Here is a 15,696-nt window from a genome sequence, read left to right on the forward strand (position 1 = left end):
GGGCGAGAGAGAAGAGAGAGAAAATGAATTAAGATATCTGTTTTAGGAGCTTGAGAGATAGCTGAGCAGTTTAAAGCACTTATTGATTTATAGAAAACCTGGGTTCAGTTCTCAGCACCCACATGGCAGCTCACAACCATCTGTAACTTGTCCCAGGAGATCTGATGGCCCTCTCTGGTGGTGTACATGCACAACACAGGCATTCACACACATATACACACAATAAAAACTAATCTATCTGTTTTTAAAAATAACTGACATAGGAAAATGGGTCAAAAAATAGGTCAAATTTTAAAGTCCTATAATACTGTGAGCTGAAAAGAAAATCTCTGAATAATACGGTTAAAATTAAGTTTTATTTTATATTGTTTCTAGATTTTCCATTTGTCCGTAAGAAATAGGTAGATTATTGGGACATGGCAACATGACAATATGGGACACAACTAAGTAACAAGGTGGGATTTTTTTTTCCCTCTACATGGAGCCAAAGGCAGCATTTGGTGGCACACCTACCGTAAGAGTCTAAGCATATCATCACACTCCCGAATGCCCAGAAGACAGGTGACCGCAGGACTCATCGAGCTGACAAACAAGACTACCCAGCATCCTACTTAATTAGACACTATGACTCATCGTTGAGAACACAGCCCCAAGTATCATTGTATGAACTAAAATAGATCAGTAGCTAGTCTAGACTTCCTGAGTCTACAAGACTTAAGGTTAGTAAGGAAATCAGTTTCAACTTCGACTAGCTGACAGATCCACCAAGACAGACAGACTGATATTTGGACAGAGCGATACCATACAGCAATCTGTCCCAGTATTTCCTCGTGTCTCACAGAGTTCAAACGACTTTTGCCTACCTTGAATCCATTCACTGTAGGCTGTCACAGAGAACTTCTGACCATCCAGGGTGTAGAATTCTCCTTGAGCCAGGGCCTTCCCACCAGTGCTGTGGTTTTCATAGTTTCTCACAGATTCATTGCAGGAAGAACTTCCACCATCAATGACACCAACTAAAGCCCAAGCTTGCCTATAAGAAAGAAACAGCAAGCACAGCTGGGTATTTGTCATAGAAATGACCCAATCCCCAGGCGTGGATATGGTGCGAGGCTGGTGTTGGACATCTGTATTTCATCTTTCACTTTTCCCATGAGGCTACACTTCTAGGCTTTTGTTAAAGTAGCTGACGGCAAAAAAGCAAATACACCTGATTTTCAGAAACTTGTTTTTCCTGCTCTCTCACAGGTGAAACAGTGATAACTGTGGCTTCCATTTATCATAGACTTCCTGGACACCCACAGGAGCATGTGTCATTCTAGCTATAAATCCTTGTGGCCCTTACAATGACTGTCATGTGCTCTCTTGTAGGGTCTGATGGTTACCGTTTTTGAAATGGGAGTCTTGAGTAACCCAGGTTAGCCCTGAACGAATTATGTAGTTGAGAGTATGACCCTATATTCCTGACCCTCTTGCCTATGCAGCCACGCTGCTGGGACTTTCATCACACCTAGCTTCTCTATTGATTTGGTTGCTTTCATTATATGACTAGGGATAAAACTCATGACCTAAAAACTAGAAAAGCTCCTTCTGTACCTGAATGTGCAGATAGATAACTCGACACTGAGTTGAAAGGTGACTCTCAAACCTTAGCATCAGAAGGTCTGGAGGGAAGAACTGTTAAAACAGACCTCTTCCCCACTCCTCTGCAACCACAGCTTGAAAATCAGAGGATCAAAGCATCTGCAAGTCTAGCACATTCTCCAGTGATGCTAAATGATGCTCTAACCATGCTATGAGAACCCTTAGGGTTTAGGGAGAGGGCTCAGTGAGTGGAGATTTGGAAAATCATAAAGCCCTTTGTACAGATTCCCAGCACCTCATAAAAGGCATAGTCCAGTGGCACACATCTGTGATCCTGGTGTCGAGGGGCAGGCAATGGGCAAATCACTATAGTTTACTGGCTAGCTAGCCTAGGCAAATCTATGAGCTCCAGGTTCAGTGAAAAACATCCTCCCCCCCCAAAAAAAAAATGAGGTGGAGAATAATTGAGGAAGACACTAAAGATTGTCCAAGGACCTACATGCACGCATGTGTGTGCACAGGCACACACAGGCACACACACACACACCTCTAATTTAGAGATCACAGTTTACAGTAGTAATTATCACACTTGTGACTGGAGTCCTACCCTTTGAAAATCTGACCCAAGACACCATAGGCATTAGCATTTTTTAATGTCTGTGTATTTGGCAAGGGTGAAAAATCACTGAGTTACAAGTTTCTAAACACCCTTAAAGCCACAGAATTATAATCCAACAGATTTTCAGTTTTACAAACAATTACCTGCAGAAAGCAATGTGTTTAAAAATGTCATCTGACTTCCACAATAACAAATACCCAATGGATTCGCCCAAGCTTGTGTCCAAAGTTAGTCAAAGAAAAAAATATAGCAACAAAAGCCAGGAAATTTGCCTTAAGCCTCCTGGTTCAAAACATGAAAAGAAAAATGTGAACTTCCTACTCTGGGGGTGGAAAAATACTAAACATAATCTCTGCCAGACAGATGGCTAGATACTCAGAGATAAAAGTTCACTCAAGCAAGCCTACATACAGCCTTCCAAGTCTTGCAGCTGCCCCTGTGAGGATTAGAAGCTGAGAACCAGTCAGAGCTCTTTATATCCCTTGATGCAGCAGAAAGGATCAAAGAAAGAGTCTCTCAACTATTATCTTCCAGTAGAGAGGAGAGGAAGACTGTCAGAGGCCCCCTTTACTGACCAGAACTGCCTCAGCAACTATAAAACAACATTCTGTTCTATTAACATTATGTGAAGAAGACTCCTACTTCCGGCCTCCACTCGCAAGAAATTTCAATGCACTCGAACAGTCCTCAAAGGGGTGACTGTTTATGAGCACTGGAGATCATGTAAGAGGCCCGTGAACATCCCACTAATGTCTCCATTAAATGGGTGGTGATATTTTGAAAGAAACAAAGGAGATGCTTGCTCACAATGTCCCCACAAAGGCCCACATATCGAAGGCTGGTTTCCCAGAAGGATGGTTTCCCAGTCTATGGTGCTACTGAACAATACCATCTTTAAAGTGGTAGGGAAAGATGGGTTGGGCCAGCCAGTTAAGAACTGAGGAGAAGTTAAAAGCACTGCCTGCTCTTCCAGAGGACAAGTTTTCAGTACCCTGCACCTAAGTGAGGTGACTCAGAACCTAGCTCCACGGGATCTGACACCCTCTTCTGGCTTCTATGGGCACACTCACTTGTGGTATCCTGTGTCTATCTTTGCTTACAGATACAGCACAGTCCTCAAGTTCCTACAAGCCTCTTGTCTCTGGAATCCCTGCCTCTTACTTCCCCATGTCAGTTTTTTGGCTGTTGCTTTACCTTCTTGTATTTTGACATAAGAATAAATAACAATCCAAGACCATAATAGACCCCTTTCCTTCACTAACATTATCCTCAAGGATGTCTATAGATAATATTGTGCCCCAAAGGAAAATCTAAGTGTGTCATTTCAGTGTACAGTAAAGTCCTGTTCTGTCACTGCCGACATTTCCCAATGATCCTAAGACTATTCAGCTGAATTACAATGCTGGGCTTCTATTTCCTTCTTCCTTTCTTCTGTTTTATTTTGTTTGTTTCTTTGTGTTAATTAAATGGTGAGCCAGTAACTTCCCACAGCCTGCAGACAGCATTAGGAAATCAGGGTTGATTAGCACAGAAACTAGAAGCAGAAGTGACTTCTGTAAGAACAATTAGCTTAGCTCTCCAGCTTTTGTGGAAGCCAGAATTCAACAGACCTGAGCCAATAAAGCAAGTGGAGTCAAGCTAGCATGTAAAGGATTCCAATCAAATTAGCATGCTAGAGATTCCAAAAAGAAAAAAGAAACCCATGCAAGCCTACCCCTTAGGGCTTTTATGACAGGATTTCCATGGAACGCTGCCCTAACCTTTCAGCTCCTCAGCGTCTCCATTAGCCTAGCCTTTAGCATGTTCTTTTTCATTATGCCCAGAAGATAATGGCGAGAAGAAAGCTCTTCAGAGGCAAATTATCTTCACCCTGCCCATTCTTTTACAGAACCACATCTCTGTGCTTTCCACTAGCCTTAGAGACGACTCACAAAGGGCTTCATCAACCCAAGCCAAGTCATTCGGTGTATGTAGTTAAATCCATGGTTCAGACAAGAGGCAATTGGATACACCAATGTAAAAGACCTTTCGTGGAGTGGCCACACAGCCAGCTAAAACAGCATCAGCTACCTGTGGTTCTTTGCTCACCTTCTCTGCTTTCACGGGATGTAGGCTCTAACACGGAACTGGGAGGAGAAGAACAAGGTCTACACCTACCTGTAGCCCAGCCCTTGGATCAGCTTACTTCCCAACCGGTCCTGGATCATCTGGATTGTTCCCTGTAACAGGCTCTTGACTGCTGAATCTCCCACAGCAATAGCAACAATCCTGCCGGGATCCTGAGCTCTCAAAAACTCCTGAAGTCTCCGGCTCTCATTGTGGTACTCGTGGGTATCAAACTTCTCGTATTCTAAAACTCTGGCTGTGTCTTGGTCAATGACCCTCACGTTAAGGCCCCGGGAAAAGTCCTTTTCGAAGGCATATGACCCAAAGGGCAAGCCTGAAGAATGCAGAGTCCTCGCCAGCATCGTCCATGATGTCCTCCGCGCCCCATGTAACTCCAGTGTCCCGCCAGCCTCCACACCAATAAACTTCTTGCCAAATGTTGGCATACTTTCCCGTTCATCTGACTTGCCATACAAGGTAATCGTCGCTTTGGATCTATAGTGGCATTTTTCTGCTCCAATATGAAGCGCCCCACCATCCTGGATCAGGATGTATCGAGTCCTCAAAGTTATATTCCTGGATCCATCTTTATCATCCCCAAACACAAGCAGTCCTGCAAGGAACAACACCACTTAAACCTTTGGAACTGTGTTCTAGCTAGTAGACGTGGATTCCTGGGAATGGCCCATAAGGGTGACAGGCCCCCTGGTCCCAGCTGCTTCCTGGCTGCCACCATGATATGCCCAGCTGCAAGCTCCTCAGAGGAAGACATACCAGTGACCATGCTTCCCCTGCCATTGTGAACTGTTCCCTCTGGAACTCCGGGCAAAATAAACTGTTCCCTTAAGCCACTCTGTAAAGCACATAATCCCAGCAATGAAAAAAATCATTGGGCATCTCTTTCTTTGTCTTATGTCTTTCTTAAGCACACTACAGATATTCTATATGGGGAATATCAGTGTCCCCCACATTACAGAGCATCCATGTGGCACCCACAGACAGGGACTATTACCTACCTCCATCCTGAATGACTATAGAATTCACTGTAGCATCGGAGGTCAGGCGGAACATATCCCCCTCCTTGATAACAATGTGTTTCGAAGAATCTTGTCCTGGATCCCAGTTCCTGAGACGAGGGTTTTGATCTGGACAGTTCTCTACAAAACAGCACAACCCGGCTGTAGAATGCAAGCCAACAAAGTACAAGAAAACCAGGAGACCAGCCAAGCCCAAGAATCCACTGTCACTGAACACAGATCTGCAGGGAAGGTGTGGAGACAGGGACTTCAAAGACGAGAGGAACCAATTTTTTACTTCAATATATTTTTAAAATAAATATATTGAATATATTAAATATTAAAGTTTTTAATATTTTAAAATAAAAATAAATATTAGCAAAAAATTAAAACATCAGCACGTGGTTCAGGTCAAACTTCACACGATAAAAATGAAGTTCCCCTGACTACCCACTTTGGAAACAAACAACAGGAATTATCAATTTCTCTTGGAACCATGCTATAAAAAAGTTTTTAAAAAGAAAATGATAGGCTGTCAATATAGCTCACTGGTATAGAACTGGCTTATCATGCCTGAGGTCCTGGATTTGATTCCCATCCCCACCCCCTCTGTCTCTCTGTCTTTCTCTGTATATCTCTCTTTGTTTCTCTGTCTTTGTCTCTCTCTCTCAACCCTTTTGACTAATGGAAACAGAAATTGTAGAAATGTCTAGCGTGTACGTTATATATTCACAAGTTCCTTCCTAAATGCAATGAATCAGAAAGCAGGCAGTGACAGGACCTCTTTCTCCACATGCCCACTTTCCCAACAGAACTGCAGAATGCAAGCAGCCAGCCACGACTTCTTGTTCTCAGAGATGAGGAAATTAAGAGCAGAGAAGCCACCACAAAGTTAAGTAACATGGAAGTGCCATCCGAAGAAATGAGGTCCGTTACTTGTAATCCTCCTTTAACAGAATTGTAACTTGCCTCTTAAGTAGTAGATAAGAAAATGGCAGCTGTTTGTGTAGGAAAGATTTATAGGGGAAAAAAAAATCACAGCTTCACTTTTGATCTACTAATAACTCAAATTTGTCGAAGGTCATTTGCACACTCTGTAAAAAATATTATGAATTTTTATAAAGTATGAATGGGATGGGGGCGGGGGATGGACGGGACATATTCCTTCAAGTCTATAAATTAGCCTGGGGGGAGGGCGTAAAGCCATCATGTATGAAATAATTAAATGATAAATTATGTGTTCCTTAATTTAGGTGCAAGTATTCTCAGACAGAGGAAGAGAAAGCTGGAGTTACTGAGGCAGCTTCACAGACTCAGAGCCCAAAGGATGGACAGTATTTAAATCAGAGGAGCACAAAGAGGAGATAAGAATACAAGAAATGTTGGGGCTGGAGACAGATCAATGAATGATGCTTAAGAGCTCTAAGAGGTCTTACAGAGGACCGAATGTGGTTCCCACCCCCACATCTAGCTCACAAGTGCTTGTAACTACAGTTTCAAGGGATCCAATATCCTCTACCAGTCTCTGTGATCAACCCACATATGTGGGCATGCACTCACACAGATACATGAACACACGTACACATTCATAAAGACAATAAAAATACCTATTTTAAAAAGAATAGAAGAAATATATGTATCTCCCCCCCCATCCTGGTCCAACTGTTACTCAAGTCACCTACGTTTAAATTAGGTGCCTGTATTTATATTAAGGAACGAGTGGCATATGCTTAGGGCAAGGAGTAGATACACTGTGTTTAGGTTGAAGGCTCCTGTGTGAAAGTAGAGTGCTAATAAAGGAGAAAAACACCTATATTTGCATTTTGAACCTGCACACCCAATGTTGTCATCTTCCTGTCCCTAACACTTAAGTAGCTTATGTTATCACTCTGAAGTAGGAACAACTAGAATTAAATTAGCCTCACTAAGGTCTTGGCAACTGTTTGAGGGGACTGTTCTTCTCATACCTAATTCATAATTAATATTTAACTCTTCACATTATTCAGTGTTCATATCATTATACTAAAGGCAGTATCCTTGGGGCTACCAGTGTGCCTCACTAGCAGATTCTTGCTTAGCATAAAGCCAAGGGTTCAATCCCTAGTACTACCAGAAATAAAATGATATCTTTTTTCAAACTCCCAACTCTTTCATAAAACATATGGCTAGAATTCTCCATAGTGTTAGATAAGAAGCAAATGTGTGTGTCCCGTGTCACAAGCTACTGCGAAAGAATTCCAGTCTGTAGAGACCCGAAGCCTACTATAACAGTTATGTGTATTCTCTTAATTGTTTGAAATCAATTCCTAGAGATCACACACTTCAGGAGAGCCATCAACCCCCAATATATATGTGTATGTATATTTATGTATGTATATCGGTTCTTTCCAGTAAAATACACTTAAATGAGAAAATGTATGATGTGTAGAGAAAATTAAAAATCAACTCAGCCAGCCCCATCTTCCAGGCTAGCGCAGTTGCAGAGTCAGCACATTTGTAACAGGGAAAACCACAGTGAGGCTGAGCATAAAACACTTCAGCACGCAATGCTTCCAGCAGTCATCTGCACTTATATGGCCAACAAGTGAAACTGAAGGACACCGACTCAAGGAACCATATCTGCAGCCCTTTTCCAAGGAAAGCCACAGACTTCAGTTCTAATTTCCCACTAGTCTGGCTTCCCTCTCCTGAAGATTATTTGGAAACTGTGAATCAGAACTTGGTTATTATGTTTGGAACTGGGAAGAGAAATTCAGCTCTCCATGTAAGGGAAATCAAGTAAATTCATGGTGTGGCCAACTGGCTCAGTCAACAAAGATGTGGACAGGCTCATCTCTCTTACTCCCTGCGTATTCTCTTAGAAATGTTGGTAACTACTTCCTCCGGGACCTTAAACTTTACAAAATCCTAAAGTACCCTGAAAACCAAAATAAAGTAATACTTGAAAGTTTTATAAAAGGCCAAAGGGGCCTCAACTGCCACACTGTTAAATCCAGTTAAGTAGTATCTACAAATTGGTCATAGACTTTGTTCAAAAAAGGAAAAAAAACAAAGAGATGCTCAATTTGGTTATAATAATGGACCAGATGGTCCTTTACATCACAGCCCCAGGGACTCTGAGTTTTAGAATGTTCCATAGGCACTTCTATGAAGCTACTGTTGCCTGAAAACATACTGAAGCTGACAGGCAACAAGTTTCTCCAAAACACACACACACACACAAAGACACACACACACACACACATATTTACTCTCTCTCTCTCCCTCCCTCCTTCCCTCACTCTCTCCCTCCGTGTGTGTGTGTGTGTGTGTGTGTGTGTGTGTGTGTGTATCTGAGGAGTGAGGAATGAGTAACCATGCATGAGGAGACAAGAGAGTCAGTCAGTCTTCAGTCAGGCTAAGTTGGCTCCATGAATGATACCCAGGAGTCTACTGGCCCCACCTTGCCAGCACTGGGATGAAAATGACAAGCATGTGTCACCACATCCAATTTTGGTTTTGTTTTCTTTTCAAAGATCTTTTTCAGGTCTGGTTGTGAGTGCATGGCAGGTGTGTCCAAGGGAAGCAGAAGATGGTATTGGAGCCCCTAGATTTCTGGGTGGCTCTGACAAACCCCACATAGCTTGTGGGAACTAAACTAGGATCCTCACCAACTGGATTATCTCCTTGGCATTGATCATTACATTTCTGGCTTGGCTTCTTGATAAGCAAATATCACTTAATGAATTACAAAGTTCCCTACATGATAGTCAGCTATGAACAGAATGGGTAGACTGGACAAATGTATCCACTTACACATGGAGGCACATTTAAGAATGCATTCCATTAACAACTTTTTTGCACTGTTTATCATGCCTATGTCAAAGCACTAAACAAGATCTTCTTTAGTCCCGTCCGTTTTATCACTATATGGTAACCAAGCAAACGTTCTGTTATCTAAACTCACAGTTCTCACACCGTATGATCCTGCTCTCCCGCAGGGATTTGTAAAGAACATTTAAAGAGATGCTCCAAGAACAACTTGAGCCCTGAGACACAGTGATGGGGGGGGGGGGGGGAAAGACAGAAAGACAAGCCTTCTCATTTACTATTTCCCAGAGATTCCTCAAACAACTGCTCTTATTTGTAAGAAGTCACACCTCATCCTGCCTGTGCATTAGGTAGCTATACCCAGCCTCAGAAACGAAAGGTCTTTTTCTTTAAACTGTGCTACGTCCTCCCCTTAGCTCTTCTTTTGGTTATGCTCTGTATGCGCGCACAGCACACATACATCACTCACGTACACATACAGGAGCACATACCATCGGGAGCATATTTTGAGGATATTCCCAAAATGACTGCAAGCGCCACAAAAAATGAGAAGCTGGTTATAGCAAAGCAGATGAAGGTGTTCTTATGTCTCTTCTGCTTTCGGTTCTCCCTCGGAGTCCGGTGCTCCTCCGGGGAGAAAGCAAAGGTTGCTGGGGCTTCTTGGCTCCTGGAGGTCAGTTTGGCTGAAGCGTGGTTCTTTGGAGGAGGAGCAGGACGTAAGGGAACCACCTTCCCAGGAACATAACCAGGTGAGCGGTGGCCGTTTCCGTTTTGAGGTTGCAGGAAAGCAGGGGAGTGCCCCCTGGAACCAGCGGCATACATGATACCCTGTCACTGTGAAAAGGAAAAGAAAGTTTGAACGTGTATGCTGTAATAGCATTAAGCCTTTGTTTTGAGACAAGGTCCTATAGACCAAGCTGGGTTAGAACTTACTATATAATCCAGGCTAGCCTCGCCTCCTGCCTCAGCCTCCCAAATACTGGGATTAGAGGCATGATCCCAGTTTATTGAAAAACATTTTCAGTGCTGGGGATCAAACCCAGTGCCTTGTATATCCAAGGCAAGCACTCTACCGTTAAGCCACACCCCCAGCTGTCAAACATGTAATATGCTAAGGCAAGCATAAACCGTCTTATGTTTTTCATCCAGTGACATTAAATATATTCGTAAAGTTGTGCGACCATCAGCACCGTCCTCTCAGGAATCCTTCAGTACCCTGAGCAGCAGCTCCACACCAGCAGCTTTTCCATCCTCACCTCAGCCTGAACTGACTGAAAATACCAAGTCAGTTACATCCCCGATTCAGTTGGATGCTGCCCAGTTTAGGTTGTCTTCTAAGGACACTGCCTCTCCACCACAGCGCACAGAAGTATCCTACAGTCACCCAGGGCCACGCCCCAGAACAATTCAGTTAGGGTGGCGAGGCTGGGTCAAAGCTGCTGGAAAATTACCATTCCCAAGAGACTCTAATGAGCCCCTGGAGCCACCTGCTCCCGCCAACTGTTCTGAGTTTTCAGAATGGAAACCCTGTTAGAAATGGAGATTCCCGGACTCCTGCTTAGTCTCTGTGATTCCGGCCCAACTCCTGCAAAGAGGACACTTCAGGTGACACTGAAGCAAGTGATCACACTTTGAGCCTCACAACTCTTTAAACTGAAATTACAAGTCCATGCATCCCGTGAGAACCCAGTGAAGTTGCAACAGACAGGCATTCAAGTCAGGATGTTCAATTCCCTGACTGGGGCTATCTCGTGGTTAAGCAGTTTAACCGTTTCTTCCCATAACCTCAATTATGTACAGACTCTGAAAACACTCAGTATGAACAGTTAGCCTGTTGTGGTAACGTGTGTCTCTAATCCAGCTTTTGGAAGGTAGAGGCAGGAGGACCAGGACTCTAGTGCTAACCACAGCCACACAGCAAGTTCAAAGGCAACATGAACTACATACAGTAGGCTGTGTCCTCCGGTCCATCTCCAATACCAGCCAAGCATGAAGGTAAAGAAGAATCCTTGGTTTTGTTTTTGTTTTTGTTTTTGTTTTCATCTTAAATCCTAAAATGGTCAAAGTTCCAATGATTCTTTTAAACTAAAAATGCATTTAATCCAACAAATCTACAAGAAGGCACCACTATCCCCATTTTGTTCATAAAAAAGCTGAACCCTAGAAAGGGATCCACACTTAACAGCCCAGGACCATGATTACAGATCAGGCGCTTAGCAGTTTGCAAGGGGATAATCAGAACCTAACTGGCCTCAGACAGTATGTTTATTTCTGGAATTTTTCATGAATAAGTTCACTGGACTAATGATATGTGATTAAGAGAAACTGATACACACAAAGGTTCTCCTTATGTTCATGATAGTCAGCCCTAGGAAGAACATGTTTTGAATGAAACTGTTGATTTAGTAGAGAGAGGATAGGAAAAGAATAAAGAAGGAAGGGCGAAGGGAGGGAGGGAGGTGGTTAGGAAGGGAGGGTAAGGGAGGGAGGGACAGGACGAGCCAGCTCGCTCTACCATAATGCCTTATGACAGTGACTGCTGATATAACTATGGTGCACTCAACAGCGTCAGAAAACATGGCATCCATTATACCCCTTAACAACCAGAGCATCTCAGGTCACCTTACTTTATCTAATAACCTTACAGCAAATTTCTCATCTGCTACCAAATAAAGAACAAGAATCCAGGGGTACAGTGAGCCTCCACATCGTTCTCAACAATCAGCAAGCCCATTAAACACACACTGGTCCACAAATAAGTACTTCCAGGACCCAAATGACATGGAAATGAATGGGGACCGAAGGGAAAGGCTAAGCTGGAATTGATCATGAGTTTACAGGAGGCAAAGACCATTGTCTTGAGTCCGTGTGTCTGTCAAAATGACTGGATCCATGAGGCTTGATGTGTGAATAAAAGCCATTGTCTAGATGAAGCTTGAGGTCATTATTTAAATGAAGCTTCCACTTCAGACAAAGAAAAAAACACCACCATCCAAGGTGCTATTGAGGAAACTGCTCCATGTACCAAGCAGCAGGCCCAGACAATGGGCACAGCCATGCAGAGTGTGACAAAGAAAAGCTGTCAATTAACAAAGAAAGGGGTAGAGGGGATGTTCCTGGGGCCAGGCTCACTGGGAGGGGACACAACTGTCATGATCCTCGGTGAAAAGGGTGCCATCAATGCCCCTTGAGCTGCAATCTGTCTGCTTCATTGTCTCAGGGTGAGAGGGCTGGTGTTATTCATCAAACTGAAGGGCCTTTTCAGGAGATAATGTGTCACACCAGATGTAGCCACACACCAAAAAATGAAAAGCAAAGAGGCTCCAGGGAGTCACCAATCCACTGGAAGTAACAATAACATGTCCTCAGTGTCACAAATGGCAAGTTAACATGAAAATTTAGAAGACATCTGCCATAAATGAGTCCTTCTGAATCCCTTAGACTGAAAGCTGGCTGAAAACTACAGATTCTACAAGCCTACCATTCTTGTCCTTGAAAGTAAACTAGTACTTCTACGATATTTTAGGATAAACAATACAAAATATAACTTATTTTCAATGCATGAAAATTGTTAAAACTGCAAAACAGACACACATACCTCCTCCGGGTTTCACTTAACATTTGACATTGATGGATTTACTTTAGAGATGGCACTGTGAATACATTACTTTAAAAATATCGATTGCCACTTAGAGATTTAAATTATTCATGAAAAAATGTCGGAAATTCAGAAAGTGGCAGTGCTCACACCACTGGAGGGTCACTAGAAGGCTGAGCAGAAACCTTGAGGGTCAGACAAAAGCTGCCTGCCAGCATCCTCATGAAAGCCAGCTTCCAAATTCAGTTTAAATCCTTTGTTTGGAAGAAAAGGTAAAATTCACCCAGGAAATACCACCAAAATGTTGTCTAGCCTCCCAAGCTCACAACAATAGCTGCTTAAGCCTGAAAATCCAGCAGCGGAAGGGCACTGGTGTTTCCTCCAGTGTTCCAGCTTCAATGTAAGCATCAGTCACCAAATGGGTTTTACCAGGGGCTCATGTTTTACTTTAATGGTATGAGCTGGCATCACCAGTCACTTTTTAAAGGCCACTCTTGTGGTAAAAATCAGATTACAAAGAATGGGCTCATCCATATTTTATATATATTTTAAAGACTAACATGCATGGCACTGTCCCTGAAATAAACAAGCCATCCACAATGGGAATACCCAAGTCGTTCGTGTAGAGATCAGAAAAGCATTCCACAGTTTTTAAAGCTTAATTGTTGGTGTTTGATTATATTTCAGAAATCCCTGAAATGATTATCTTTTTTTAAGTGTATTTACTTTTATTTTATGTGCGCTGGTATTTTGCTTACATGTATGCCTACGTGAGGATGTCACATCTTGGAGTTACAGACAGTTGTGAGCTGCCATGTGGGTACTGGGAATTGAACCCCGGTTCTCTGGAAGAATAGTCAGTGCTCTTAAACACTGAGTCATCTCTCCAGCCCCTGAAACAATTACCTTATGAGTATATACCTAGTGACATACAAATATTATTAGCTCAATAGACTTGGTTGTAAACCAAACAAGCAAATAATTAGAAATTCTTACATGAACAATATAAGTAAATATTTAAGGCAGATGATTAAAGCGATTTCTAAGACCATAAAAGCCTCACTTACAAATCCTGATAAATGTTAGGAAAAATAAGCATTCAAAGAAGTATGCAATATGAAATTTTCTTTCCAATTCTCAGTCCCTCCTCAACCACTCACCCGCAAAACAACCCTAAAACCTCACTGTAATTTAAATAAAATATTTTTCTTGGAAAACAGGCGTGTGCATGCCCCAAATAATAGCAAGGCTGGAGGAGCACGTACAGCTGATAAAGAGCCACAAATTAATTTGTGTGGTATAAGTACAGCCAGTTATCACAGAAAGCAATTATTTCTAATGATGACAATGTTAAAGGGAACTATGAGTTTTAACTTATAAGAAGGGGTGGGGCTTGGAAAGAACTGGTTTGGGGTTTTAAACAGTTGAATATTCTCTTGTCTACAAGGCTGGCTCAAGAATCTCTAAGTTCCCGTTGTGTCTGCTCTTCCTATACTATTTCAAGTCTTGCTTTGATCCTTATGCTTTGATTACTTTATCTAACTATCCGTCTCCCCTTAGTGTTTACACACGACCTTATAGACAGTAGGTGTTCAATAAGTGGTTGCTGTACTCAGACTACAAATTCCTGCAAAGAAATTCATCATAAACATTAGGAGGTGGTGTGTGTGTGTGTGTGTGTGCGTGTGTGTGTGTTCCAAGTATAACAGGGCATATATTTACTCTGTATAGATACACATGCACATACATAATGGAAGGAAAACAGAGTGGGTGAAAATCTGTCTAATCTTGTGTCAATGATAGTCCCAAGGAATCTGTTAAACTACAGATTTCTGGTTTTCTCTTCCCATCTCTCCTCTCTATCCCCAAGCTGCTCTTTTCCACATCTTCTCTCCCTACCCACCCCCATAGGAATTTTCCATTTATACCTTAAATAGTTCTTAAATTTATTTTTATTTTATGTTCATTGGTGTTTTGCCTTTCATTTGTTTCATCTGTGTGAGGCCATCAGATCCTCTGGAACTGGAGTTACAGACAGATGGAAGTACTGGGAATTGAACTCTCATCCTCTGGAAGAGCAGGCAGTGCCCTTAACCCATGTGCCATCTCTTCAGCCCCACCCTTTAATATTTTTGAGGCTCTGAGAAATTTAACTAGAAAGTCAGTTCTTATTTAACTATTATAAAATATAGCTCTGCATTCTGCTGACAGATAGGTTGAGTCACATCTGCAAGCAGGAATCCTACAAAGAGGGTGGCAAACTGGCTGGCTAACTTTAGCCTTTCACAGTGTGCTGCAATGGTTTCAAACACACAGTATAATGGAAAACCTTCCCTCTATATTCCTGGAAGAAAATGATGAGCCGGGTGAGTGGGAGAGTCCCCTGCATATGGAGATGCCAGATGCACACCACAGGTGCTTATTACTTTCAGAGTGATGGAGGACACTCACTCCCCTTCTGAAGTACCAGTCTTCCAAATGAGCCAGCCCCACCACCCACTGCAGTGGCTCCCCACTGTGCCTCATCGGACAGGCACAGCTCCCCATCATCCAGAACACTCAGGAAGAGCCCAATCCTTTGGCCTTGTTTATACTTTCATATAGGGATCTATTTTCAAATGAAAAATTCAGGCCAGTAGAAACAGCCAAGATATCAGCATAATCTATTCAGACAAAAAGGTGGTAATTTTTGAAAGAACAACCAACAGAGTAGTCAACAATTTTTGCTTCTAAGAATTTCTGTCCAACTGGTTAAAACTTGGCTAAGCTAACTTTCTCTTCTGTTATCATCTTAGAAAATCTTTACAATGTGATCGTTATTGTATCTAAAAAGTAAAAACATGCAATAAAATGTAAAATATTCCAGAAAAAAAGGGGTACACAAACTATGAAAACAAAATATATATATATAATATATATATATATATATATATATATATATATATATACATACATACACAAAA

The 15,696-nt window shown here is 42.2% G+C and overlaps 1 protein-coding gene across 1 annotated transcript in view; it reads right to left on the reverse strand.

Annotated features, from left to right (window-relative positions):
- Positions 1-15,696, reverse strand: part of Cemip2 (cell migration inducing hyaluronidase 2) — a 78,337-nt gene that overhangs the window by 53,549 nt on the left and 9,092 nt on the right. Inside the window, exons 2-5 of the mRNA XM_028764091.1 lie at positions 9,627-9,969; positions 5,326-5,466; positions 4,361-4,922; positions 864-1,033 (exon numbers count right to left, since the gene is read on the reverse strand). Coding sequence (XP_028619924.1) covers positions 864-1,033; positions 4,361-4,922; positions 5,326-5,466; positions 9,627-9,957 — 1,204 coding nt within the window. The 5' untranslated portion in view covers positions 9,958-9,969. The remainder of the gene's footprint in view (positions 1-863; positions 1,034-4,360; positions 4,923-5,325; positions 5,467-9,626; positions 9,970-15,696) is intronic.

This window comes from Grammomys surdaster, unplaced genomic scaffold (genome assembly GCF_004785775.1).
Source record: "Grammomys surdaster isolate TR1022 unplaced genomic scaffold, NIH_TR_1.0 141, whole genome shotgun sequence".
Classification (NCBI taxonomy): Eukaryota; Metazoa; Chordata; class Mammalia; order Rodentia; family Muridae; genus Grammomys; species Grammomys surdaster.